The sequence below is a fragment of the Peromyscus californicus genome, unplaced genomic scaffold (genome assembly GCF_007827085.1).
Source record: "Peromyscus californicus insignis strain IS unplaced genomic scaffold, ASM782708v3 Scaffold_11__1_contigs__length_118956290, whole genome shotgun sequence".
In the NCBI taxonomy this organism is placed as follows: Eukaryota; Metazoa; Chordata; class Mammalia; order Rodentia; family Cricetidae; genus Peromyscus; species Peromyscus californicus.
The window spans coordinates 19184091-19210838 of NW_026294402.1; the positions used below are offsets into that span (position 1 = coordinate 19184091).

Sequence of the window (26748 nt, forward strand, 5' to 3'; positions counted from 1 at the left end):
TCTATTGGCTTGTTTGGTGACAGACACAACATTTATTTTTTAGTCTATTTCCTCTGGGAGAGAAGCCAGAAGGAGATCTTAAATCTCCCTACAAGAATTCAGAAGTTTTATGAGAATTTATTTTTTCTTTTTCTAGTAGCTCTGGCATCCTTCCCCCGTCTCTGTCTTCTATATTCCTGTTGTTGTGAAGTCCTTTACAGAGAAAACCCAAAGAGGAGTCAGGTAGTTCGACCTTCAGATCCTTTCTGGTGAAGCTCAGTGTAGGCAGTCTGTCTCCCCATTGGCACAATGACAGCTGAGTCTCTTGACAAACTCCTCATTTATTAGAACACAATCATGACAAAGGAATGTTGTAAAAGCACAACCATAAAAGCCATAAATCGCAGCAACATTAAAAGTCATTAAAATCTTACTACTTAAGATATAACATGGTTATATACATTATATAATATTGATGCCTATCAATTAAAGAAATGACAGTAATGTCCCAGTGTATCAGTTCAGTGCCACATGTCATAAGCTACATTTTCCTAGTACTGAATTATTAAGTGTGATAAACATGAATAGAACAGTTGAGTAACAGTCATTCCTTCTCCTGAAGTTGATTTGAAGTGCATTTCAAGATGCTTTTAGTTTTCTGGTAATAAATTCCTTTGTAACCAGCAAGAGTATGCATAATTATTCTGTTATCTGTCCCATCTGTCTGGATGTAAGGTTCTTAGTGTCAGGAGAGTGGTGTGAAGACAGCACAAAGTAAATCTAATCTAAGTCTATCAACAGTCTTAATACAGATTAGGAATATTTCAGTGGAACTATTTAAAAACTAAGACCAATAAATGGACACTGTGAATTTCTCTGATTGTTTACCCTATCATACAACTCTAGTTCCTAAATTGTGATTTTAAATATAAATGCATTCTATGCTTCTTTTGATTTTTTTAGACATAAGATGTATTAATTGTAGAGAGTTAAAAAATAATGAGAGCTATAATTTTGCCATCCCAAGCGAGCCATTATGAATACTTAGTATTGATATTTTATTTAAAGCATATCTGTTTTAATTTATTTTGTTTCTGTGATTATACAATATTGAATTTTATACTGCTTGCCCCCTGTTAATCAACACTGAATATTTTCCATATTTTAACATTTCCAAAACATCAGTGTAACAGCTGTAGAGTATGTCATTGGAAAGTCACCAAAGTTTGTTTTAATGGGTCCCTGTTGTGGGCAGGGTAGGTTAGTGCCCTCTTTCTTAGACTCCGTTGTTCTGGAAATCCTTATATCTGAAGTCTCTGTTTACATGGATTACGAGTCTTGTAGGTGTACAATTTCCCAGTTGAAAATAAGAATCTGTATTTGGACCATGTCTTTCCCATATAATGCCACCATTTCCCAGGTGCCATTCTGCCTGTACCATGCCAGTGAGTCTGTGTGTATGAGGGAAAGACCTCTGCACAGGCCACAACAGGGAGACAAAAGCCTATTATAGATGTAAGGTGGGAACGACAATAGAGGGAGAGCCTGGAGCCGCCAACCACGCTGTTTGTAAAGTCTGAGCGTGAAGTTGATAGGTGTAGGGGGTTTCTGGAACGAACACTGAAACTTGAAAGGAAACAAGGTCTATGAGGATGCACAGGCAACATGGAGTAGCTACTTTAAGAACAAGATTAATCTGGCTTTTCTTTGGCAATCTAGAGACACCATCCAGTGCAAAGACACCACTGTGTGTTCAGTGCCTGGATACATTGGCTGGACTATGATTTCATAGGATTTCTGTAGTGAAGGTGGGTCAAAGTATGAAGAAATGCAGCTTTGATCACCACAGAAAGGAGAGAGATCCATTTCTCAGTTGTGGCCTTTGTGTTTAAGGCAGCAGTCATCTGTGAAGTGCAAAAGGCTCTTCTTGTTTCTACCCATGGTCCCTTTGTCTCCGTTAGTCCCCATCTCTCAAGACTGTGTTTCAATGCTGGACTACCCAGGTGCAAAGCACTACTATAGACTTTTTAAATATAGTTTCTGCTCTTTCATTCTTATTCGTAACCAGGTGGTATACCAACTAGTACCTAGTGCTAACTGACCTCTCTCTACAACCAGTAGATCACGTGCCTCACAGTGTGTTGACACTGGATGGCCATGGTCCAAATACTTTTCAGGTTCATATGTGTCATTAAAATCTTGATTATTTTTATTCATTCAGCCTTGAAATTGGTTCAGCAAGGAAGGAAATTGCTGAACAAAGACATGAAAAAAGTAAGATAGCTTAATTTTATTAATCTTGGAGTTCCCTTACATAAAAGTCAACTCAAGCCGGGCGGTGGTGGCGCACGCCTTTAATCCCAGCACTCGGGAGGCAGAGGCAGGCGGATCTCTGTGAGTTCGAGGCCAGCCTGGGCTACCACGTGAGTCCCAGGAAAGGCGCAAAGCTACACAGAGAAACCCTGTCTCGAAAAACCAAAAAAAAAAAAAGTCAACTCAAAATTGTTGAATGATATATTTACCTATAGAGGTGAGGATTGTAGCATGATATAATAAGGGTAGGATGCTCAAAGTCAGGAAGCAGAATTTGATTTGCTCTTTCACTGGTTATAAGTGTGAATGTGGGCACATCTGTTTGAGTAAAATGATCTTTCATTTATAACACTGGAACTCTACTCAGTAGGCCTTGTTTATTATTCTGTGACAGATAATCTGCCAAAGTATTTTGTAATCTGTAATATTCCATCATGATGCAAATTCATTATGTCTGTCTAGTTGAGATGTTTAAGAACTTGTTTGCCTTTAAACACATTTCAGCTTAATTGATATCTTGGTTATTCATTTTCATATTTAACCTTCAATCCTCTTCCCTGCTCAACCTAATTAAGTATTGGAAATGCTTGGGTTTTTTTTTGGAATTCATTATTCTGCATCCTAAAGATGAGACTGGGATGCAAGACCTTGCAAGAGCAAACGCTAATTGCACATCCCAAAGCTATGGGCTTTCATGCTTTTATCAAATTGCTCAGTGTTCTTGGCTTTGTTATAGCAGAGCCAACCATTCTTCTTTTTTTGTAATTTATTTATTCTTATTTTATGTACATTGGTGTTTTGCCTGCATGTATGTCTGTGTGAGGGTGTCAGGTCTTGGAGTTACAGACAGTTGTGAGCTGCCATGTGGGTGAACCCTGGGCCTCTGGAAGAGCAGTCAGTGCTCTTGACCATCTCTCCAGCCAACAATTCTTGTGTCATTACAGTCACAAATGTCAGCATGTTGATGATGCCTGTGCTCCAGGAGCTGCCTTGTCAGTAGGGTAGCCTCTAGGTTCAGTGGCTGTTTACAGTCATGGTAATTAAGATTAAGTCAAATCAGACATTCAGTTGCTCATTGGCTCCAGCCATATGCCAAGTCTTCAGTGGCCAAATACAGGTAGTGGCTAATTCTTTGAACAGTAGGAATATTAAAACATTTTTGACATAGCAACAAGTTCTTTGGGATAGTCCTCTTAAAGAAACAAAAGCTGGTATCACAGTGTTCAGAGGCGTTAAGCACTAAGATCGCCTACAGAATATTTATACTAATTCCTAGGTATCTATTTTCAGGATTATCATTTCAAGTCTCTGATAATTTGATATATTAAAATGTTATTTTCTCTCTTGTGACCAATAGGTCCTGTGTGACAGACATGTGTGAATGTCCAGTGCATAAAAACTGTTATTGTGAGTCATTTCTGGCATACACTCGTGCCTGCCAGAGAGAAGGCATCAAAGTGCACTGGGAGCCTCAGCAGAGCTGTGCAGGTAAGAGAACCCTGGATGATCTATCTAACAGTAGGTCACTGCCATGGCCAGGATAGCAATGGGATGGATGGAAGGGGGAGGGGAGCATGTAGATGCTGCTGTGAACAAGCCATATCCATCCTTGACCATAGGGACATCCCATCATTGCTCCAACTGGATTGCAACTTGATAAAACACAGGAGCTTCCCATGGGGTGGAGGAGACAACTCTTAAGACAAATGCTTTGTGACATGCACATTTTAACAATTTAAGGATTTCCACTGTTGCAAAATTCTCCCAACTTCAAGCTAACAGCTGGATATGCTTAGGACATGGACAGTCACAATTAGCTTAGATCATGTGTGGAATGAAGGAGATTCAGGACCATCACGGTTATCTAAGGTCTTCAGGATAAACATGCTCAGTTAAAATAGATTGTTGAATAAACCCCAGAAGAATGTTTCATTCCCTTGGAGAAGACAGATTCCTACAGCAGTGCTTATTAGCTGTTTGTCCTCATTAATTAGATACATGTAATAGATGCCTCTCTTCACTGAAAAATATTACATGGTGGCTAAGTGCTGGGCATTGTGCTAGATGCTGTGGGTACTTTGATGATTGTAAGTGATGAGTTTCTTGTCATTGAAGTGCTGCTTTCTTGTGAGAGAAGACAAAAACAATAAGTTACAATAAACACTTATGAATGGTAGTTAAGTGTGAAGAAAGAAACAGACAGTGCAGAGTTGTAGAAAGCAAATGGAAAAAGCGTGGGTAGCTACTTGGACAGTGTAAACAGGAAGGCTTTCTTAATAGAGATGGTGCTTTCACATGACACTGAGGGACGGAAGGAGTCAGGAAAAACAGCCCATGCACAAGAACCAGGTTGAACAGCCACAAAGCAGCAAAGACAAACCAACCAACCAACCCAGGGTTTCTCACACTAGAAAGGAGTCAGTTCTGACCTGATCCTGATGTTCAAAGAACAGGGGAGCACAAATGGGGACTGGAATGTACAAGCTTTCCAGACCTTGGAAAGGAACCTAGCTTTTGTTTTAGGAAAAGTGGAAGCCAGTGGGGGGGGTTAAGGAAGTTTGTTTTACAAAGTTTAGTGCATAGAAATAGAGTGGAGGGAGTCCATAATGAACACAGGTGGCTGAGGAAGGATTATTGAATAAGTTATGGTATAAAATGGATGGTGTCTTGGATTAAGATAATGGTTATGTCCATCTTGGAGGGAAGGAACTGTTAGGGAATTTCACCATATCAAGGTGTGAATATTAGTGATATGTGCATGGAGCATCCTGAAAAGTGTCCAGCTCACAGATGTACAGTCAGTACTGCTACTTAGAGTTGAAGGTGACAAGGCTGAATATGTGTCATCTAGGCTCAAGTGCTGGGGAACTTTTCAGTATAAAGGGCCAGATTTGCCAAGAATTAAAAAGCCTGGGGTTTTTTTAAATGTGAGGTAGTCCTAACAGCCTTAGTTCAGATCTTCAGTGAGAAGGCAGTTTATGGCATTGCTAGCTTCAGAGTGTCTTCATTAGTGGAACATAGGAGAGGCAATCTGGTTCAAAGAACAGTCAAGATTTCCCTTGACTGTGTGTTTACAGTGTATAGGCATTGTACTCACTTAACACAGTAAGTCTCAACCTAGCTAGAATTAGAATCACTAAGAGGTTAAAAGCCACACCAGGAGCCCCATGTACAGATAGCCTACTTCAGTTGGCCTACACACCCCTAAGAACTTCCCAGGCAGGTGACTTTTACCTACAGCACGAGTGGAAGCCACTGAGTTAATTGTGTGCTTTCTTAGGTGGTCTTGTTGCAATAGGATGATGGATATGCTAGGATTCAGCTCCTGAGTGATACTGATCTTCAGCAAGAGATCATAGCATTTTATCTACCTTTGATATACCTTCAATTTTGCTCTCAACTTTGAAAATCCAAGTATAACTTTTGTATCGGAGTTCCCTTTCCACTCACAGTGCTTCTTTTCATAGGGATGTATTAGTCTGATAAGAGTAACTCAAATTATGATTTAGCTGAGACCAATGGGAAGAGATGCAAGTGGCTGAGCTCTAACCTAAGGCTGCTATGCTAGGTCACATATGAGAGTGATGCTTATTTAGGATTGGATCTTTTTAGCCATCATTAGTAATCTTAGCTCCTTGGCTTTGAGTTCTCCTTCCCTCAAATCTTCCAGAAAAATGAATAAAATAGATGGAGGCAAGCACCTTATCCATCCTGATATAATAGAGGGCGCAGCAGAATTCTATCCATTCTATTAGCTGTTGAGATGCTTTGGTTTGGATCCTATTAGATACAGGATATATGAACCCTCTCCTCCTGGCCCATACTTAACACCATTCCAGTGCACACATTGCATTTGAGGACTACACTTTTCATGTCAGCATATTCATTTTAGGGACTGAATTTCTGAAGATAAAATTGCTTTAAAATAGAAAAGAAATATGGTCCCAATGTCAATCCCACAGATTTGAGGAGAAAGACAATCAATCCAAATTATGACCAAATTAAGTAAAGCAAGCAATAAACTAAAACAATTTTAGTGTGTGTGTGTGTGTGTGTGTGTGTGTGTGTGTGTGTGTGTGTGGTGTGCACGTGTGTGCATGTGTATCTACATAGACTGTCTTTCCCTAAAGGCAGGGCTCGAGAGATCAGCATTAGACATGGGTGAGATAAGGGTTTTTATAATTCAGCAGTAGGGGGTTTCCAAATGGGGACTTGGCAGACAAATAGGTGGGGTTACAGAAACAGAGCATAAGCATAACAAGTTGCTCATAATAACCTTCTGAAACAAAGGCATGGTTGCAAGGTGGTCATAACAAGGTCGTCATAACAAGGAGGTCACAAGAAGGTTGTCATAACAACAAGTGGCCATAATAACCTTTTGAAATAAAGGCATGGTTGCAGTTTCCTGGAATAGGCAGTACAGAACCATTTGAAGTTAAGGTTATAGGTGGGGCACAGCCCAATCCTTGGGAGACAGATTTAATCATAAACAGAAATGAACCTGGTTTGTCTTTACTAAAAGATGGCTTTCAAGCATAAGATATAAACGAGCTGATTTGTCACCTGAAAAGTTCTATTTACTTTTCAAAATTAGTGGAGCCATCTGTCTGAAGTGTAACTCCATCAGAGCAGACAATGCTGCACACACACACACACACACACACACACACACACACACACACACACACACACAGAGAGAGAGAGAGAGAGAGAGAGAGAGAGAGAGAGAGAGAGAGAGAGATGCACACGTATCACAGACTTCCAAAGATTGTCAGTTGGTACATTGAAAAATAGATTTGCAGCTCTTGGTGCATCTCTCATAGAGTTTTATTCAGATCCATTTAGAATATTGAAGACTGTAAAAATACAATTTACTTGTTTTCAGCTTTCAGGTTCCCTGACTCATGATAGCAATCAGGGATACTACGACTAAAAGTGTTTTCTAGTGTAAAAAAAACTTGGGAGCTGAAGAAATAAGAAACAAATGAGGCAGGAAACTGAATGAACAAGTGACATTTTAAGGGTTCCCCTGGATTTTAACCCTATCACTGCTGTTGACAAGCCACTGTCTGTGCCAAGAAGGACCAATGGAATTCTAATTAAGCCTGGGAATTGCTAAATAAAAGTTAACAATGCTAAGAACTATAGTGAATGTTTATGTGTTTAATAACAACTAGTTTTAGATTCTGTTATTTTCTAAGCACCTTCCCTTTGATGAGGAGTGTACTAGAATTTTCTGTTGTATTATATCTTATCTCATGCCCATGAAAACCATATGGTAAGAACTCCACCACGTTTTATTGAGAAGATATTGAGACTTAGAATGCTTCAGCAATTCTATAGAAATTGAGGAAGAAAGTGAGGAAGCTGGGTGTCAAACCTAAGTTAATTGATACCATTGTAAGAACACAGAGAAGCAGGAGAACTAAAGTGTAAGGTTGAATATAGCTGGCTCTGATTTACACACACACACACACACACACACACACACACACACACACACACACACACACTTTTATTGATTCTTTATGGATTTTACATCATGCATTTCAATCTAATTTATCTTCTTGTCCCCTGGAATCTACCCTCTGCCCTTGCAGTCCTTCTGCACCACCATAAAACAAAACCAAATTTATAAGAAAAACCAAAAGCCAAACAAAACAAAGAAACAAAACCAAACCCAAAACAAAAGAAGAGGAATCTTGTCATGGAAGCTGTAGTGTGGCCCAGTGAGTCACACAGTTTACCCTTTAGTCCATTCAGCTTTACTTACAAGTGTTCATTGTCTGGCTCGAGGCCTCTGGCTTCTGCTACACCACTGATAAAGGCTCTCACTGGGGTTCCTCTTGGATATCCTGTTGTTGTCCTGTGTCATGGAGATCCTGCAGTTTTGGATCTGTAGGTACATCCCCTTCACATGCTCCAACAGTTCATAGATTTGGTGAATGTTGGGGTAGGCTGACTTGTAGCCCTGGTTCTGGGCCTGGGTGGTAGCTGGGTAGGTCAGCCCACCTGTTTTCCTTCATGGTCACTACCTGGGCGAGCTCTCCAGCACCCTAGCTCACCCAATGCAGCCTGAAGCAAGGAGTGGGGCCAGTTCTCTCACTCACATCATCAGGGCCAGTACTACTGTTTTGCCCAGGCAAGGTTCAGGGCCTTCTCTCCTAATTGCTGTAGGGGACATGGGAGCAGGGGTCAGCTCTCACACAGTGAGGGCTGGCTCATCCATGGATTCAACAACAGGGTCAGCTCAAATGTGCTGCCCAGGCAGGGTGCCAACTGGGTCTTTATTAACATTAGTCACTTGATTCCAGGTAGCTGTTTCTTAGGACCATCTGAGTCCATAAATTCGTTGGAGTACTGTCTCTTGGATCTTACACTGACATCCTTAACAGAATATCGGCCACCTACCTACAACAGACAGTAGTTGTCACTGTACATTCACTAACAGATTTACTTGATAGGAGAGGTGCTGGGAAAGGCGGCTTCTGCATTTTTCTACAATGCCGTGGATGTTATATGTTGTTTGAGCAGTTGTTTTCTTCCTTTTTGGCTCCACAACTCACAGCTGTTTATGGTTCCTCCCCTGCATCCACTCTGCCCTGATGCTGTATCTGGGACTTCTTTTTGGCTGACTGGATGTCTCTCGTGAATTCAAGAGGTATAGTTGGGCATTGTGACCTCAGCATCCAGGGGAGAGTAGAGCCTAGAAACAACCTAGTTCCACACAGTACAGAGAGTGGCTTATTGAACACAGTGGTAAACTTGAATATAACACCTTTATATGTCACTGTTGCTGATGAATGTCCCTGGAGGGTACAGGAATACTAAGCCTTGAGATGCTGGCAGTTTACTAATTTGGAAAAGAAAAAAAAAAAAGAAAAAAAAAGATTGAACCAAATGAAATCTTCCAAAGGCATACATACAAAGCAAATGGATTCACAGAGTGTAAACCAGGGCTCCAGTTGGCACTTGCTTTCTTGGATCATCTGAACATAGTGCAGAAATGAAGATAGATCTGATAGTGGATAGTGTCATTCCACTGGTTAAAAGCCTTCTGTTTGCAGAGTGCTGTGAGGGCTTCAGCGTTCTCTGGCCCCGGGCTGGTTCTCTTCCTTTCTCTATCATCATGCTCCTTCCCCAGCCTACTCACCTCAAAGGATCATCCATCCCCTCCTCCCAGGCACACTGACTCAAACCATCACACCTTCATGCGCTACCTGATCTTGTCCCTGCTAATGTCTGATTCTCATATTTCTCTGCCTGGGAAGCTCTTTCTAATGTTGTCGGTCTCACAAGTTTCTACTGATCATGGTTTTGCACTGCTAGTATTCCAACCCAGGGCCTCGAATGTGCTAATTGGATACTGAACTATATCATCAGCCCTTTGCTTACTTTCTATTACCTCAATGGCATTATTTTCTCTACAGTCTCCCTCAAACCCCACCTGACTCTCAGTGTTGAGTCAATATTTTCTTCCTCCCACTCTATTTTGGTTTCACCCTCCAGTCCTTTGTATCTGACATCATATGACGAATCTGGTTGTGTGTCGATGTCACCTGTCTCTTGTGACTTGATGTCAGAGATGAAATCTGGCTCAGATCTGCTCCCCAAGCTTAAGAGAATACTCATAGCAGACTCTCTCGACTTGCTGATTTATTTGAATTGAAATTAAGATGATAGTTTATGATATATCTTGCTTGGTCCTTTCACTTCATTCTCTGCAGCCTGCTTTCTACTCTTAGGTTGTAGAAGATGTCTGTGCTTGATATAGAAAAGCTAAGGGGGACTTGATGGAAGTAAGTGGTGGGGCTAGAAAAAAGAATTTGGAGTACAGGCCAGAAGACACAGGATAGTTCGAATCTGCAAGGAAGGGGGACCATGGGAAAGAGGGAATTCTTTTGAGAAATTCCCCTCTAAAAGAACTTCCGGAAGAGCTGAAGGAGACAGAGCATTGAGTGAATGAGAGCTGAAAGGTAGCCAGGAAGCAGGAGTGTGGGAATGAACTTGACACTGGCCAAACGGAATCCTCGCAGGAAACGGAGTCAACAGTTAGACTCCATTAGAATGAAAGCATCAAAGGCAGGGAACAGAAAAATAAACAAACATAAATAATCTAGCAGATACTTACTGGAGTAATTTCCTGTACCCAGTCCTGTGTCAGAACTCGGGGGTAGAGCGGGTAAGGGCTCTGCCCTCGGGAGCCCAGACCTCAGCAGCTCATTCCTTCCAACTGTGTGTCACAGTGTCGTAGTGACATGTTGTCATAGTGACTCCTAGAATCATTGAAATCTATAGCTATGCAGGTTTTGTTGCAAACTCAGACAAAATCTTGAGAGATGTGACTAGAAATTGATCTATTTTCACTGGGTGGTGGTGGTGCATGCCTTTAGTCCCAGCACTTGGGAGGCATGTGAGTTTGAGGCCAGCCTGGTCTACAGAGTGAGTTCCAGGACAGCCAGTGCTACACAGAGAAACCTTGTCTCAAAAAAACAAACCAAACCAAACCAAAACAAAATAAAAAGAAATTGATATGTTTTCAAAGAACTACAAGGGAATCATATGAGTTTCTCTAAGAATAACACCTGCAGAGCTGGGAGCATAGCTCAGCCTTTAAGTGCTTGACTTGCATGTCAAGGACAGGAGTTCCACCAGAACCCACATTTAAACAAAACTCTCTCTCTCTCTCTCTCTCTCTCTCTCTCTCTCTCTCTCTCTCTCTCTTCCTCCCTCCACCTCTTTCTCCCACAAACACACTCACATAACACATACATACACATATAAACACAACCCTCACACACTCACACACACTCTTTCACGTACTCATTCACACAAACACACACACACACACACACACACACACACACACACACACACACACAGCAGAACTTCACTGTTATTGGACAGTTCAAACAAATGAGAAACTATAATGTCCAAGTGCTGTTTGATGCAGTGAAAAGAAGGGCATCTGGGGTTTTCAGGAGCTATTTGAAGGAGGTGACATTTGAATTAAGATAAGAAATTAGATTAGGTGAAGAGTTAAAGCTGAAGATAATGGATTTAGATTTCTATAGCTGGAAAACAGGTCTAAAAGTGGAATTGGAGATGGAGAGGAAAGGGGAGAGTACAAGAGAATGTCAGGGAACAGGGCTAGAGGTAGGAGGCAATTTTAGTATTTAGTGATAAGATCAAGCACAGGCATCCAAGATCTGAGTGCAGCTGTAAGGGGCTAGTGAGGACCAGAGGACACGATGTCATAAGCCAAATAGACAAAATGACCAAGCAGGCTCTTTGGGGAATGACGGCTGCCAGGATGTCTGCAGACATAAGGACTGGTGAAAACTTTGGAGGGAACAGCTTCAATAAAGTAGAGGCTGAGGGAGATGGGTTTGCAATGTTAATGGATTGCAGAACAGGACAAAGTGACTATACATTTTTGCCATAAACTTTGGCATTTGAAAAGAGGAGAAAAGTAAGTCCACTAGCATGGTGATGGCTGTGTCAAACAGAGAGCGAGAAGATGAATGTGCAATCAGAAAGATAGCAGAGGGAGTTATGGAGGGGCCAGGCAGGAAAACTTCAATCAATGGGGTTGTGTGTCACAAGTGGCACTAAGTAGGTGAGTGAACGGAGCTAAGGCCCATGACCCAAGTAAACAAGACACCAACAGTGGGCACATGCTGTGGATCAGGATGCGTTCCAGTGGAGTTTGAGGGGGACAATGATGGGAAAACTTCCTTTGTGCACCTGCTTTGGTAGCATTGACTGTCCATCTCTGCAGTGATAGGAGCATGAATGTGACAGCCATTGACAGGACAAATCTCAATCCTGACTGCATGTTAAAATCACCAGTCTGTCTGGTGGGGGAATGGGGAGTATTTATTTTACATGATTGACATCCTGATCCCACCTGACCGCCTTCAGAGGTTATATTTGAGTTGATCTGGAGTGTGGCCCTGGCTTCACAAACTTGTAATTGTCATTTCCAGCTGTGGCCACCATTGTTTTAGAGAAATGTAACGACAGTGATGCAGACCATAGGTGGACTGATTTTCAGCTAGGGTGCTCCCAAATTAGTAAGTATGTGCAATGGATGCAGTATTCGTGTTACTCAGTGTAATTCAACATTAATCAGTGGGAACAGAACTTTGAGAAGTTTAGTGGAAAAGTCAAAAGATAACACAGATGCACAAATCAGTAGTGCTAACGGGAGAGAATGCCGGTCCCCTTACTCCCTGTTTCATCTATTTATCCAATATCAGAAAGAAGAAAAAGTGTTTTCCTTTAACAGTCTGGAGGGGGTGTGAATTTGAGAGAAGGAAGAGAGGCAGAGGGAGAAAAAAGAAGGGAAGGGGAGAGAGACAGAGACAGAGAGAGGAGAGGGCTGAGGAAAGAGGGGCAAAGGGCAAAGAAAGAAGAATGAGTGGCAGACAGACAGACAGACAGACAGACAGAGCATGAGAACTTAGGATCTGTAACATCTGGATGGTAATGGTGTCAGTGGTGTTGATTGCCACACTTGATACCAGCACTTGATCATGGTGGCAGAATGACTCAGCTCTGCAGCTGAAAGTTTTCCTATGTCCCACCAGGTCCACAGCCACTCAGACCCAAGTAAACACACAGACGCTTATATTAATTATAATTGCATGGCCATGGCTCAAGCCTTTTGCTAGCTAACTCTATATCTTAAATTAGCCCATAACTATTAATCTACGTGCCACCACATGTTCCGTGGCTTTGCCTGCATCCCATTACATGTTGCTCCTTGGGCAGCTCGCTGGAGTCTCCTCACTTTCTTCCTGCTTCTCTCTTTGAATTTCCCACTCTGCCTCTCAGCTGACTTGCCATAGGCCAAACGGCTTTATTTATCAACCAATCAGAGCAACACATATTTGCAGCGTACAGAAAGACATTCCCCCATCACGGCTCTAAGTGTTTCCTGACAGCCTGAGGAGTAGAAGTAAATAACGAAAAGTTTAACCAATGGAATGTAAAATTATGCTGTGACTGGAGGTCATGACTTGCAGCACTTGGGGATAGAAGAGTGGTTTTCTTATTCACTGTATGATTTTACATCTAGGCACTCTCAAATTGATGAGAGTATGTTTAAGAGACGAAGATTTTTCAAGGTTATGGATAGGCTGTAAAGAACTAATAGAGAGAAGCACAGTGCCCTTCATTAATAACAGACAAGCTGTTACCTCCTCTGGGCCTAATAGGCCAGGGAGGAGTTAGCTCTTGGAGACTGGGGACAGAGAGAGCCTTGTAATGAAGACTTTCTGAAAGGAGAACTGGCCTATGGTGACCAACTGCAGGCCAATGTGAGGGGTAGAAGCATCTGCTCCCACTCTATTCCCATCAGTCTCTTGGTAGTGGTACCTACGCAAAGAAAGCATCTGCTCATAGAGGACACAGCACAGCACAGGACAAGTAAAGAAGGGTGGAATGGATTCAAAAGGACAAGCATAAATGTCCACTCGCCTGCCTCATTCCTTTCTTGAGCAAGTATTTACTTATGGCCTTTATGCTGAACATGCTCTGTATCTGCCAAAATGAGTTAGTTTGTTAAGCTATAGTGATAGACCAGGCAGAAAGCTCTGTTCTCAGCAAGATTGCATTCCACTGACAGATGGTAAACACTAGATCATTCAGGTCAAAGCAGGTGTAAAGAAGAAGGAAGGAAGAGACAGTACGAAAGGGTAGAGAATATGCTTTTTTAGATAGGAAGTGACAGTTGAGAAGATACCTCAAAAAGCTGAGAGGCCAAGCCAGGCATAGGAATCAATAAAACTTCAGTTGCAATATAATGACAGGTAATAGTCACTAGTAACTCATCCTCTGATGTGGATCAGACAGATGACAAGTGGTTGATAACAGTTTATATTTAATAATTTTCAGTTTTTCATATGGACCAATTAGAGACTAGATGCTAAGTAAATATGCCATGGTTTAATAGGGACCCATGGAAAAACAATTTTGAAGTCAAATGTTTGTGTGTGTAACTAGATGTTCATGTGTGTGGTTGCATATATGTACATGTGTGGAGGACAGAGGTCAATGTTGTGTGTCTTTCTATGTGGCTAGCTATATCAGCTACATTAGTTGGTGAGAAAACTCCAAAGATCTGCCTGTCTTTTCTCCCCTGTGCTGTGGTTACTTACATGTGCTACCACATCCAGCCTTGGGGTGTCGGGAACCTGAACTAAAGTCCTCGTGTTTGTACAACAATCACTTGACCCATGGAACCATCTCATCTGCCCAAGAGGAAAATATTCTATAGTTGGTAACATTCAAATGATTCTCAAAACTGTTCCAAACAACTCATGATAAGGAAGCATGTATGAGAAACAATTGGTAACTCCTGACTGGCCACATCTTTGCTCATTTGGTTTTAACTAGAGCTATGGACGTTCTGGGGGCCGTCATAGAACTTCTTTCTTATTAACTCACTATTAGTTAAATATGGACAAATGTCAATGCTTGTGGTAATTTTAAATATATCATTCAAAAGTCTTAAAGTAAGGTTTGTAAAAACAAACAGTTCTAAAGTTTATGGTTGCAGAATCAGTCCTTCAGTGGGTATTGTCTTCACACTGCACAAACTAAAACAGAGAAATTAAACCAAGGAAAATCTACTTCCTAATGCTATCAGTTTTGTTTGAAGTAATTTCAAATGAAGTGTGGAGTCTTGTTGGTGTTTTGGGAGAATCCCTGCTCTGAATTCCTGCATGTGTCTGATTCCTGTTGCTGAGAAGGAGCCACAGCTCCAATCTTTGTCATTGGGGCTAACACAATCGGAAAGGTCATGAATCTTCCAGAATGTTTTTATTATTGTTTTCTGATAGGTCTTTTCACGGATTTTCAGTATCTCAGAAAATATTATCCAGATCATTTCAGTTCTAAGTTAACAAAGATATCAAGTTGGTAGGACTCACCTATGTCGTCACATTCCCTTCGCACTCTCTGACCCAGCCAGCAGCCCTTCTGTGGTCACACATCTGACTCTTCTACATCTGACACTACCCCACTCTTTCTCTAATTTGCCTCAAGTTGATTCATTCAACACATGATCACTTTGACTTAAAATACGCCACATATTTCCAACATTCTCAGATTTTTTTCTGTGTGTAATTCCATACTTTGGATATTTAAATAGTTGTATGTAATAATTTTCTTCATCATAACTCAGTAACAGGAAGGACTATTCATGGTTAAATTGTCATGGTATTCGTAGTAAATAAATAAATAACCTTATCAATTTCCCAACAGTCTTACAAATTTTTGGTCTGTCTTACCTAGGAATGGAAGGCCTTGATTACTATCATTTTTGCTTTCAGGTTCATTGGCCCAGGAGACAGGTCTTTGGGCCTTTGGGTTTGTTCATTCCCCTAATGTTCACAGAATGTAAGCTGTTCCTTATTCCCTCATTGAAATATAAACCTGAACTTTGTGGCAGAGCCCACAAGATTTGTCTCAGAAAGAGGGTGAGCTAGCATGGCCTGTTATTCACAACAACTTTGTTCCCTCTTTTCAGCTACTCAGTGCAAACACGGTGCTGTGTACGATACCTGTGGCCCGGGCTGTGTGAAGACCTGTGACAACTGGAATGAGATTGGCCCATGCAATAAGCCATGCATCGCAGGTTGCCACTGTCCAGCAAACTTGGTCCTTCATAAGGGAAGATGCATCAAGCCAGTCCTCTGTCCTCAGCGATGACCTTTGTTCCAGTCCATAAGACTTTGAAATCTAGTGTCTCTGACACTGACATGGAAGAGCCAATGAAGGACTGTAGTATTTGCGTGCCTGATCCCGCAAATACACAGAGTATATATGTGTGTATATATATATAGATATATAGATATATTCAAAACATTTCATCATTTATATAAGCTATAGGTGGATTATTATATGTATATTTTTTGCTATAAGACATGTATTATTTCTAGAATCCTAATATCTAAGCTATTGGATGCATCATATAAATATACAGGTGCTTTTAATTTAATAATAAGGTGGCATGCAGACCTATCGAGTGTCTTTAACATTGCATACATGTGTCATTCTGAGGACATTTCCTAAGAGCCCTCATGCCTGCCTGCATTAATTTAAGATTTGAGTCAGGATCTTTGAGTGGGATGCTTTTTGGAGAAGGGCACTTTGTCTAGGGGCATTTTATGTTTCCAAAGACTGGAATGTATGCCAGAGAAAGAAGGCATGAGATTGGAGATGGGCTCGAATGAGTGCAAACCCAGGAGGAGGCTCTCAGACCTCATTGGGTCATAGCTGGATATTGTTTCCAAAACTGGATAGTTGCCAAGAAATATGTATTTTTCACTAGGGTATTACCAAAAAAATCAAATTATTTCTTTTCATTTTTGCATAGCTCATGAGTCCCTTCATTATTTATGTGTGTGTGATGGATGTGGCCATTTGTATGTCATGCACTGAAGTCAAAGGGTGTCTGGATGACATTGTTATGAGCATGAGAAGATTTTTGGAGAAATCATTGCACAATGCATAAGGAAATAGTAATTTCTCTGGGTCTCAGAGCAATTTTGGACGGGCAAATCCAGTCAGTAGCTAGAGGCAATTTTGTCACTATCCCATGTAAAAAACGAGAGCTTTGTCTACTCTGGCTCATCACTGTCAACGGTTGTTTGTGGATATTCCTATGTTGCAGATATCGGGCAGGAAGAAGGATTTGCTGGCCAGTTGTTGAAGTCTCATTCCAAAAGAGAATTGTTTCTCTAGTTTCTCTAATTTACTGATGTTACTAATGGTTATTGTTTTCTGTTGAATAAGGAAAAATGTCACAAAACAAAACCAAAACCCACCAAACCCACTGATGTCAAAAAAGTAAAACGTTCTGTGTTGTAGTAAATAAAGGGCTTAAAATTTAAGCAAATACATTTTTCCTCCTGGTGTCATGTGTTGTATTTCATAAATTAGTTAAATTAACTCTAGTTATTCAATGTAAATAATTTTACTTAGATATAACTTATATGCCCTACATTAGCTTTCTTTTAAAATAAAACACATTTTGAATAAATAATAGAAAATACTAAAAAAAAAATGTTAGAGCACTACCCTTGCATATTAAAGGCATATATGTTGATTTTACATACATTGCTGACAGTTAAGGTGTTAATTTGGATTTTTTTTCCCCCTGGAATACTTCTTGTGTGTGAATCTGTGGACAGCTAATGCTCAGTGTCATGGTGATTGATGACACCAGAGCATCTGGTCCTGTCATCACTGGCTGCTGTACTTTGTTCCTAACCTGTCCACAGCCCCTACTGTATGCAGCCTGACCCAGCCAAGGACTTACTACAATGAAGCATTTCACATGTGCTCGGGGTTGAGTTGTCTGTGACCTGGTAAACACTCTTTAAGCACCTGGACCATACTCATGTAACACAAAGGGACTACATTGTGTTGTGAGCAGGGTGGAGATTCACAGACCTGAACTTCCCTACCTCTATGGCAGACTTTGTCACTAAGGACCCAGGAAATGCATAAACAGTAATCCTGGGGTACTGGAACTCTCAAACATTTCAGACTTATTCTCTACTTTCTTCTGGGAGGAGGATGAAGTGAGTTCGCCTGTCCTGATTGGTTGCCAGCTGCTAGAAATGGAGCAGCTTCCTCCAGGTTGAGTTTAAGTGTTTTCTAGGTCACTCTGGGATTATCCTTCATGAAAGAGGGCTGGAGAAAGGAAACGATACACAAGGGAAAACTGTGGGCAGTTATTTAGTACTCATGATTCATTCATGGACTGAGAAGCTTTACCCACCAAGGCTAACCGACCTCTTTCCAATACTGTAATCGTGGCCAGCCATGATAGATAATGAGGAAGGCTCTTTAACATGGTACAACCATGTTATTTTGGATGGTTTGATGTTTGTGTGACATATCCAAGGATTAACTTAACTCCTGTACACTTTCAAAAAGTAATCTAAGAAAGGAACATCAGACAGAGAAAATGATTTTTCAATAGATCTATGAATCCAGACACCTGGCTGACTGATGGGAGAAGATGAAGAACTCAGTAGAGTGATTGTCTGCATAGTCTAGTTTATCCATCACTAGCACTTACCAAGCACTCGCTAATAGCAGACCTGCTTTATTTAGATGGATATTCTCAAACCCACATCCCAAAGTTAGATAGTGTAAAATAAAAATGTCCTGCTTCTTTCTAGAGTGTCTCATACAAGTGGGCAGGCAGAGTTGGTCCATGGTAAGTAGAGTTAAAGCATGGGTCAAAACTGCTCCATCATGCATGCAGAATTCTTTATTATGCTATTAGCTGTGAATACTGAGTCTGATAAAAGACAAACACCTGTTGGTGAAGCTCTAACACAATTCTGATTCTAGATGGCATCTAGTATGTAGTTTTCCTCTTCCTGTGAAAATGTTTGAACATTCTTACCAAAACGCCTAGAACAAGAAGAAAAGCGGCTCTTTTACATTACCGACATCAATTCTTATGGAAACAGTGGCATATTGAGAATCCCTCCCTCTTCCGGTTAAAAGCCCCTGTCCTAACAGCTGTTCGCAAATAGGAATGCTAGAAGCTCTTCCCAGCCACATACAGGAAAGACACAGTGGTTGACATGTCCCCAGCCCCACCGGCCTTGAATATGAATAAACTGCTCTGACAGGAAACTCTTATGAAACATTTCAGACGTACAAAAGGGATCAACAGTCACGCTGCAAACATCCATGAATACATTACTGTAATTAACTGGCAGGGTCAGGAAATTTTCTTGAAAAATAAATAAACTCTGATGAGCCCCAGCCCCGTGCTGGTGACAGCTCTGTGTGGAATGTGTCGGGTTTGTGCTTTGTGGCGCTCCCATCTGCTTTACCACTCACTCACGCTTTGTCACTCACATTCATCCATATCTGACAGGCACCAGCATATGCTCTGGGAAGCACTTAGTGTGCAAGGAACTGCCTTGGGGGACAAGCACCAGGACATTTTAATTAACAGTCTCCCCCCAAAGTAACTCTCAGGAGCTAAGGAAAGCAGACTCTGGTTCTAAATCCTTACACGCAAACCTTTGGAGGACCTAAGACTTTAATTCTGAAAAAAGGGACAACATTTATCTGGCTGAGAAGAGTGACTAGAAAAGAAGCCATTGCTGGTAATAATGTTGACACTGATCTCGGCCCCAGACATGTGTCTCTGTGAGTTTAACCACAATTAAATGACTCGGACACACATGAGGTCCATCCTATTTGTGGTTTCCTTGCAGATTACTTTGAACAAGCTAAATCTGAAAGGTGAATGAGTGGGAAATGGAAGGGGAATTTTCATTTAGATGGAAGAATGTTCCAGACAGAGGGAAAGACATTATTGAGACAGCAAGCAGCTTTGGACCTCCTGTGACTGTGGCACAGATGGAGAGGACCAAAGAGAAGTGTGCACAAGTGTGTGGAGGTATGGGCAGAGAAGGTACCAGGCAGCTGGGATCTAGAAGGGCACCCCAATCATCCTAAGTGTCCCTAGTGAAGACTCTAAGGCAGGACTAACTGCCCAAGCTCTCTATGTTATGGTACAGAGAATCACAGTTTTGTGTGTCCTGGCTAAGTAGTCAGGACTGATTGCAGCTACAATGCACATCTTTGGGCATCTCAGGTCTTTCACAACTGTCTAATGGTTGAAGGAGTAACAGGAGCCCTGTCATTCTCTCCCTTGGCCCTGCACAGTACAGATCTGAGATGGAACTCTGTAAGCAAATGAGAAGCATGGCTGGGCCTTGGTCTCAGGGAGACTGCAGACAGTATAGTGGAAGTGGGGTTTCAGGCCAAAAGAACTCATTATCTTCTTTGTGGACTTTCTCTGGGGCCCAGGACTGGTAGGAAGGAGTCAAAGAGGACCAACTGATTGGTGACTAGGTGGGTCTCTGGCTTGAGGGAGTGAGTAGAGGTTGTGCCAGCTCATCATTTAAGCAGTAGAAGATTGACAGGCATCTCTTTCTTTTCTTTTTCTTTCTTTCTTTCTTTCTTTCTTTCTTTCTTTCTTTCTTTCTTTCTTTCTTTCTTTCTTTCTTCCTTCCTTCCTTCCTTCCTTCCTTCCTTCCTTCCTTTCTTTCTTTCTTTCTTTCTTTCTTTCTTTCTTTCTTTCTTTTCTTCTTTTTCTCTTTCTTTCTTTTTCTTTTTCTGAGACAAGGTTTTGCTGTGTAGCCCCGGCTGTCCTGGAACTTACTCTGTAAACCAGGCTGGTCTTGAACTCATAGAGATCCACCTGCCTCTGCCTCCCGAATTTCTATTATCAATCAGAAAGTTCTAATAGGTGATGTCCAGTGTAATTAAATGGTCATGGTGTACATTAGGAGGGAGACAATGTCTTTACTCAAGCACTTTGGGAAAAATGACTATGGAAACCAGAGGAACTCACAGCCACTGCCCCCGGGAGGCTTTGGGAGCCCAGCCTGATGTTCCTGTTTTGAGAGAAAGCTCACCAAAGAAGCCACAACCAAAAGGAATTTTAGACCAAGTTGACTTTACTGTGCAGATGTGTGTGCGCGTGTTTGTGTGTGTGTGTGTGTGTGTGTGTGTGTGTGTGTGTGTGTGTGTTTACATAAATGTGTGCACTCACTTGCCTGTGTAGGCATGCTTGCACCTTGGCAAGGATGAAGTATTCTTGGCATTTAAGGCACAGGTAACTGAATAAATAGTGACTAGAAGGCACTGTGGGCTGGAGGGACCTCAGGCTTCAGGATCTGCTGGGGTGTAACAGCCGTGGCAGAACTGTAACAAGGCAGCTCACACCCCGAGAGCTTCTTGGGAGACAAGTGCATGAATGAGTTGGGCATTTTATGTAGATGCCTTTCTTCCTCTGTCTGTGTGTGTTTTATTTCTTTGACCTGTCTTGGAATACCACTGGAAGAGGAAGGAGACTCGGGTGGGAGCTCTTTCCAAGCTCCAGTGTTCTGGGCATGATGAGGAGCTGCTCTTCTGACCCCTGGGCAGCATTTGTTTTAACAGAATGGAACCAGTGTACATATGTTTCAGCCCTCTATTTGCTGGCTATCTAAAATGTGGCCTGATGGGATAGAGGTCGCTTAGGTGTCCAAACAGCTGGTCTTGCTGGCTAGTGTCACCAGCTCTGGTCACATCTGGGAGTAAAGGGCCTAGATTTGAGGCTCACACTGAGTTCAGCTGGAACAATTCTGTCTTGATCTAGCCACTTTGTCATCTTGAGCCTAGAGTACTTGTATGAGCTACCTCTGTGTTTCTAATTGGAACTTGAAGTTTGGGGCTTTAGAAAATATTTTCAGTGGTGAAAGATTAACTTTGATTCCAAGATTATAAATACTGTTCATCACATTCTCATTTCCATACATTCCAGCATGGAATTTAAAGATCAGATTCTGAGGAGCCCCTCTCAGCCTCAGTGTTGAAATGGGCATTAGAGGAGGGAGTAAGTCTGCTTGTTGGTGCCTCTTCCCACTCTGAGTAGGCTGCCTGTCACGTGACGCATGGCTGCCTCATCACTCACACACTCCTCTAAACGGAGTTCTCCACTCCTTATGCATTCTGATTCTGTAACTTGAAGACAGTCCGACCAGACAGGCTTTCTGCTACCCTCGTTTGCTCCCTTCGCTTATTCTCAGTACCGAATGCCTGAGAAAATAAGAGCTGAGAGGAAAAGGAAGTAGTGTATGACAGGTTTCTCCACAGCATCTGCCACTACCACACACCTCAGGCTTCGAGGGGAGTGCCGCTAGACCACTGGATCACCCAGCAAAGCATCCTCCCTTCGGTTGCGGGCGTGAGGTTTGAGGATGTTTGTATCAAAGAGCCATTCAGCCTCAGCGGTCCACTTCGGAGTTGAATCTGCACAGCTGTCCCGAGTCTCTTACTTTTTGAGTTGTGATGGGGAGGGTCTTTACAATGGCTTGGGAACAGCTGGGCACACTGCACGCAGAGGTCCTTGCAGGTGAAAATAGAGAGCAAACGGGGCCTGGCTTGCCCCTTGAAACCCCAGTAACTGAAGGCAAAATTGACTGACTTGGTCTTTGTTTTCTGTGAGTTTGGTTTGAACAGCCAGGGTTCTTAGGCTAGAGAATAAAGGTGTGTGTGTGTGTGTGTGTGTGAGAGAGAGAGAGAGAGAGAGAGAGAGAGAGAGAGAGAGAGAGAGAGAGAGAGAGAGAGAGAGAGAGACTTCGGGGAGACTTGGTGTCAGCCTGGGCCACAGCTCCCTTCCTGACTGCTCCAGGGGCTCACAGTGAATCCATAGCACCTCCCTTTTGTTTGAGAATGGAGAAGACAGCAAAAGATGGAAGATTTTCTTTTTTCCATAATAATCCTCACAGAAATTGATGTTTTTTTCCTTTGATTTTTCTTTGTGAAAAACTATAAAAGTATCAGGGAATAGCATGGTGATACAGCCGATTTAAACTTTTGATTTAAAAACACATGTTAATAAAATAATTTGCAAATTTGGGGAATTTTATCTTTTATTAGATTCCAATTCTATTTAGCCTCACTTCTTGAATATAAATTTTGTGATTTCCAATAGTTTTCAAGTGCATGTACTTTCAGTGCAATTTTCCAAAACAAATTTCTTTTTGCTTTTTAAATTGGATCCGTGATTTATCATTTGTATGACTAGCTTATTTGAATTATCTTTTTTCAGGAAGATAAGTATATTGAAATGTTTCTCTAGCTAATACATAAGCATGTTATGTGTCCTACATAACATTATTATTTTTATATCTGTCATGCATGCAACGTCATTCATTCATTTCTGCTCTTCTATACAGACTCACATGATATGTTTTTACTATGAAAGCAAGCCAGACAGGAGTTCGGGTGCTCAAGCAGCCAAGACGCCACTGATACAGTCGCACAGATATTCTGCATCCCAGCCTGAGAGGGGCTGCTTCAGCAGGGGCTGTTGCAGACATGGCTTTATCTACATCACCATCAAACCACTAGAAAGCAATGAAATGTTCTGAGACTCTAAGCCTATGTACTTCATGGCCTGATCCATGTTGTGCCTTCTATGGCACATGTGAACAGGGTCTCTACGTCTAAGAAGTCTCTGCCCTCCATCAAAGAGGTGAGCTAGCCCACTGGGGAATAAGACACCCTTCCAGCTGGTTTGGCCTTCTTATTGAAGTGATGGAATATTGGAATTGTGTGAGCCGAGGGGACTAGATGTCTGGTTCTTGGCAGTGAGCAGGTGATCAGGCCATTGTCATGGCTGTGCACAAGCATTCAGAGGAGTTACTACTGGGTGTCTAGGAATCCTATGGGGTTGGCCTTGCTCTGAGTAGAAAGTGAGTCTCCGGTACAGAGGGACTTCCCCCACAGACAAGTAGACCTTAGTGTTTCCAGAAGAAGAGACCAGCAAGTAGAATAGAATTTCCAGGGCCAATGCCAGCTCTATCACTAAAAGAAACAGTCACAGTTTGGCCTCTTGAGAGCTGCTCACAAAGGTTTTGGTTTTGGTTTTTCAGGACAGTCCTGGAACTCACTCTGTAGACCAGGCTGGCCTGGAACTCACAGAGATCCTCCTGCCTCTGCCTCCTGAATGCTGGGATTAAAGGCGTGTGCCACCATTGCCCAGATACGGGAGTTTTTCATGTCAGCTGTTAGATTGTGATTTCTCCCTCTCAGTGCCCTTGGACCTCCACACAGCGCCTTTCCTTCACTGTTCTTCTCTTCAGAAGGGAGTCCCTGTGCTTTTCTCCATCGTCTCTGCACCGTTTCCAAGCGGCTCACCTTCCTGGCAGCAAGTTAGGCTTCAGTTCCTTCCTCGACCTTTGTTAAAAATATAGCGGACCTCCATCCTCTTCAAGATCCATTGTGGCAAATGAGGTCTTGGGAGGTCTCTACATTATCAGAAGTAAGTACCACGGTTTTGGTTTTCTTTTCTGTGTCTTCAATATTTAACATCTTTAAACAGTGCTTCAGTCTACTGTGGGCATTTAGGTGACGTATACAATCAGAAAGGGACATAGTAAGAGGGCTGGTGAACCTGTGGTAGCTCCCAGCAAGGCAGACTTGGTATGTATACTACCCAGTGGGCCAGCATGGATGGCAGGATCTGTTTGCCATGGACCCTTTGACACTCACCTGACAGCCAAACCTCCACCCTTCCGTAGAAGGTCTGGAGTTCACAGAAGAGAAAGTAATGTTCGGCTCTGCCTTCTCTTGCTTCTTCTGACCAACATGCCATTTCTTAGGTCATGTGATCTCAGCTTTTCCCTGCAAGAAACTGAGTGCATTTTAAAAGCTTCTCCTGATAGTGGTCCTGGATGAGATTTCAGAGACAGGGCATCAAAGGACAGCTTGGTGACTTCAACTGTGCTGAGTATTTTAAGATATAACTGCTGGAAATAGTTTTCCAAGCCAGGGAGAATACAGGCCATCGTTTGGGTCTTGAATGGCCCTGATAGGCTCAATCTGTGAAAACCTTAGTCCCTGGAGTGGTTTATATTGGAGGTGATAAAATGCTTAAGTGGTAGGGATGAGTGGAAGATCGGATGTCACTGGGGAGGGTGGGATCCAAGAGCCTTTCTCTTTCTCTTTTCTTTCCTGGACACACATTGAGCTACTGCATCCTGGGCCACAAGAGCCATTTCTATCAGGCTCAAAGCAACAGAACATGGAGGCTCTAGCCTCCAAAACGACAGGCCCAAATAAGCATTTTCCCTTTATAAGTTGATTATTGAAATATTTTATTTTCATCACAGTAAGCTAGTGATATATAAAATGTATTTGCCATTCCAAGGTAATGTGGCCTGTCCTGAATACTGATTCTTCACCATTTCAGCTACTGTTAGTGTTCTGTGGTATGGGGGCTGTGAAGCAGTTTTCCAGCCCCCATAGAAATGAGGGCCTCATGTTGCCGTCAGGATCTGCATAGGAGAGAGCCAGTCCGATGTGCTTTCCTGGGCTTTGCTGGGGCCATGACTATAGGAGGACCTGGCTTAGCGGTTTCCTCACTGCCATCCTTTTAGCATCAATAATGGCACTTGGAAAAACAAAGCCAAATGAAACACAGGTGACAGCGAACTCACTACTCCATTAGGAGTCCTTTGGATAGAATTTCATGTTCCATTTGACCTTTTGTTTGAGAAACAGAAATTCATGAACATAAGAATGTAGTGAAATAGCTCAAGCTGCTTGTCAAATTGCAGAGTGGAAACCTCAGCTTACTACAAATTGGTCTAATTACGCCTTATTAAAATTGGTACCCCAGGGTGAATTTTTATCCTTTGCACAAAGGATGACATTGCAGATTTCTGCATACAATGCCAGGCGAATCTAATGCTTTTATGGGTGAATTTTCCAAATGGGGATAATAAAGCATGCCTGAAGCATAGGGATACATAAAGGCTAGTGATTGCAGTTTTCATTTGAGCAGATTAAATAGAAAGGAAAACAAAAGCCATGTCCTGCCTCTGCAGGGCCTTGAAAGTCCAGGCTCTGGCTAGGACTGGGTGGGGGATTATAGGAGGAACTGTGAAACTCCAGGGGACCACAATGCTTATTCTCTCTGCCTCCCTTCTCCCAACAGCATCTCCACTCACTTTTCAGTATCCTTCTCTGAAAGCTCAGTGGGGATCTTAACAAATGGGAAAGGTTTCCAGCAGATAATGTCCTTCTGTAAGGTGGTCCTGCTGACCTTACACACAAGCTTTCATGCTGATGTGACTCTGCTCTGCTGTGAGAACACAAAGCCATTAGGGTTAGAATACAGTGAGGAGAGAGAAACACCTCCACCATTGAGGAGAGAGCACTGAGCGCCCTTCCACTGCTAGGGCATTGTCTTCCTCTCCTTTTGTCATGCAGGAAGGAGTCACCTGTGAACGGAGTGTGATGATGGAGAGGCTGCCTTGTTGATGGAGCCAGTGAGAGTGGGGTTCCAACCATGTGCCAATAAAGGGACCTTTGAAGAATGGTAGCCTTGTATTGGTTCTGAACCCCAGATTCAGGTATATCTGGCAGCCTCTTTGCCACCTGGAAATATTTTTGTTTCGTGTGTGTGTGTGTGTGTGTGTGTGTGTGTGTGTGTGTGTGTGTGTGTGTTGAATTGTAAGGTCCCACATGTGCTAGACTAGCATTGTACCACTGAGTCATACACCAGCTCTTCACTTGGAGAGCTAATGAACATCTCGGACTTTATGTTCATAAGAAGAACTGTTGATATTCTGGGAGTTTGAGTTTCCTTTTGGAAGGGAACCCAAAGAACAATGGAAAGACACTAGCACGAGTGAAATGGAAATTGACACGTGCAATTTGAAGTGTATGATTAAATTGATAAGTTCAGTCTCCCTGAAGTATATATGGGGGTTGGGGTTGGAGTCCACACCCTTTAAAGTGCTGAGCTGATGGTATTATCCATCTATTACCAAACTTTCACTGGCCAAATAACTTCTGAGGGATTAGCTTCCTGGGACTTACAGGATCCTATAGGTATTTGAATGGCTA

At 42.2% G+C, this 26748-nt stretch overlaps 1 protein-coding gene across 3 annotated transcripts in view; it reads left to right on the top strand.

Annotated features, from left to right (window-relative positions):
• The window catches only part of Bmper (BMP binding endothelial regulator), a 258564-nt gene extending 241354 nt beyond the window's left edge, over positions 1 to 17210 (top strand). For all 3 annotated transcript variants that reach the window (XM_052754938.1, XM_052754927.1, XM_052754931.1), the window contains 2 exons: positions 3650 to 3780; positions 15830 to 17210. In XM_052754938.1, coding sequence (XP_052610898.1) covers positions 3650 to 3780; positions 15830 to 16011 — 313 coding nt within the window. In that variant the 3' untranslated portion in view covers positions 16012 to 17210. The remainder of the gene's footprint in view (positions 1 to 3649; positions 3781 to 15829) is intronic.
• Positions 17211 to 26748: the final 9538 nt, after the last annotated feature.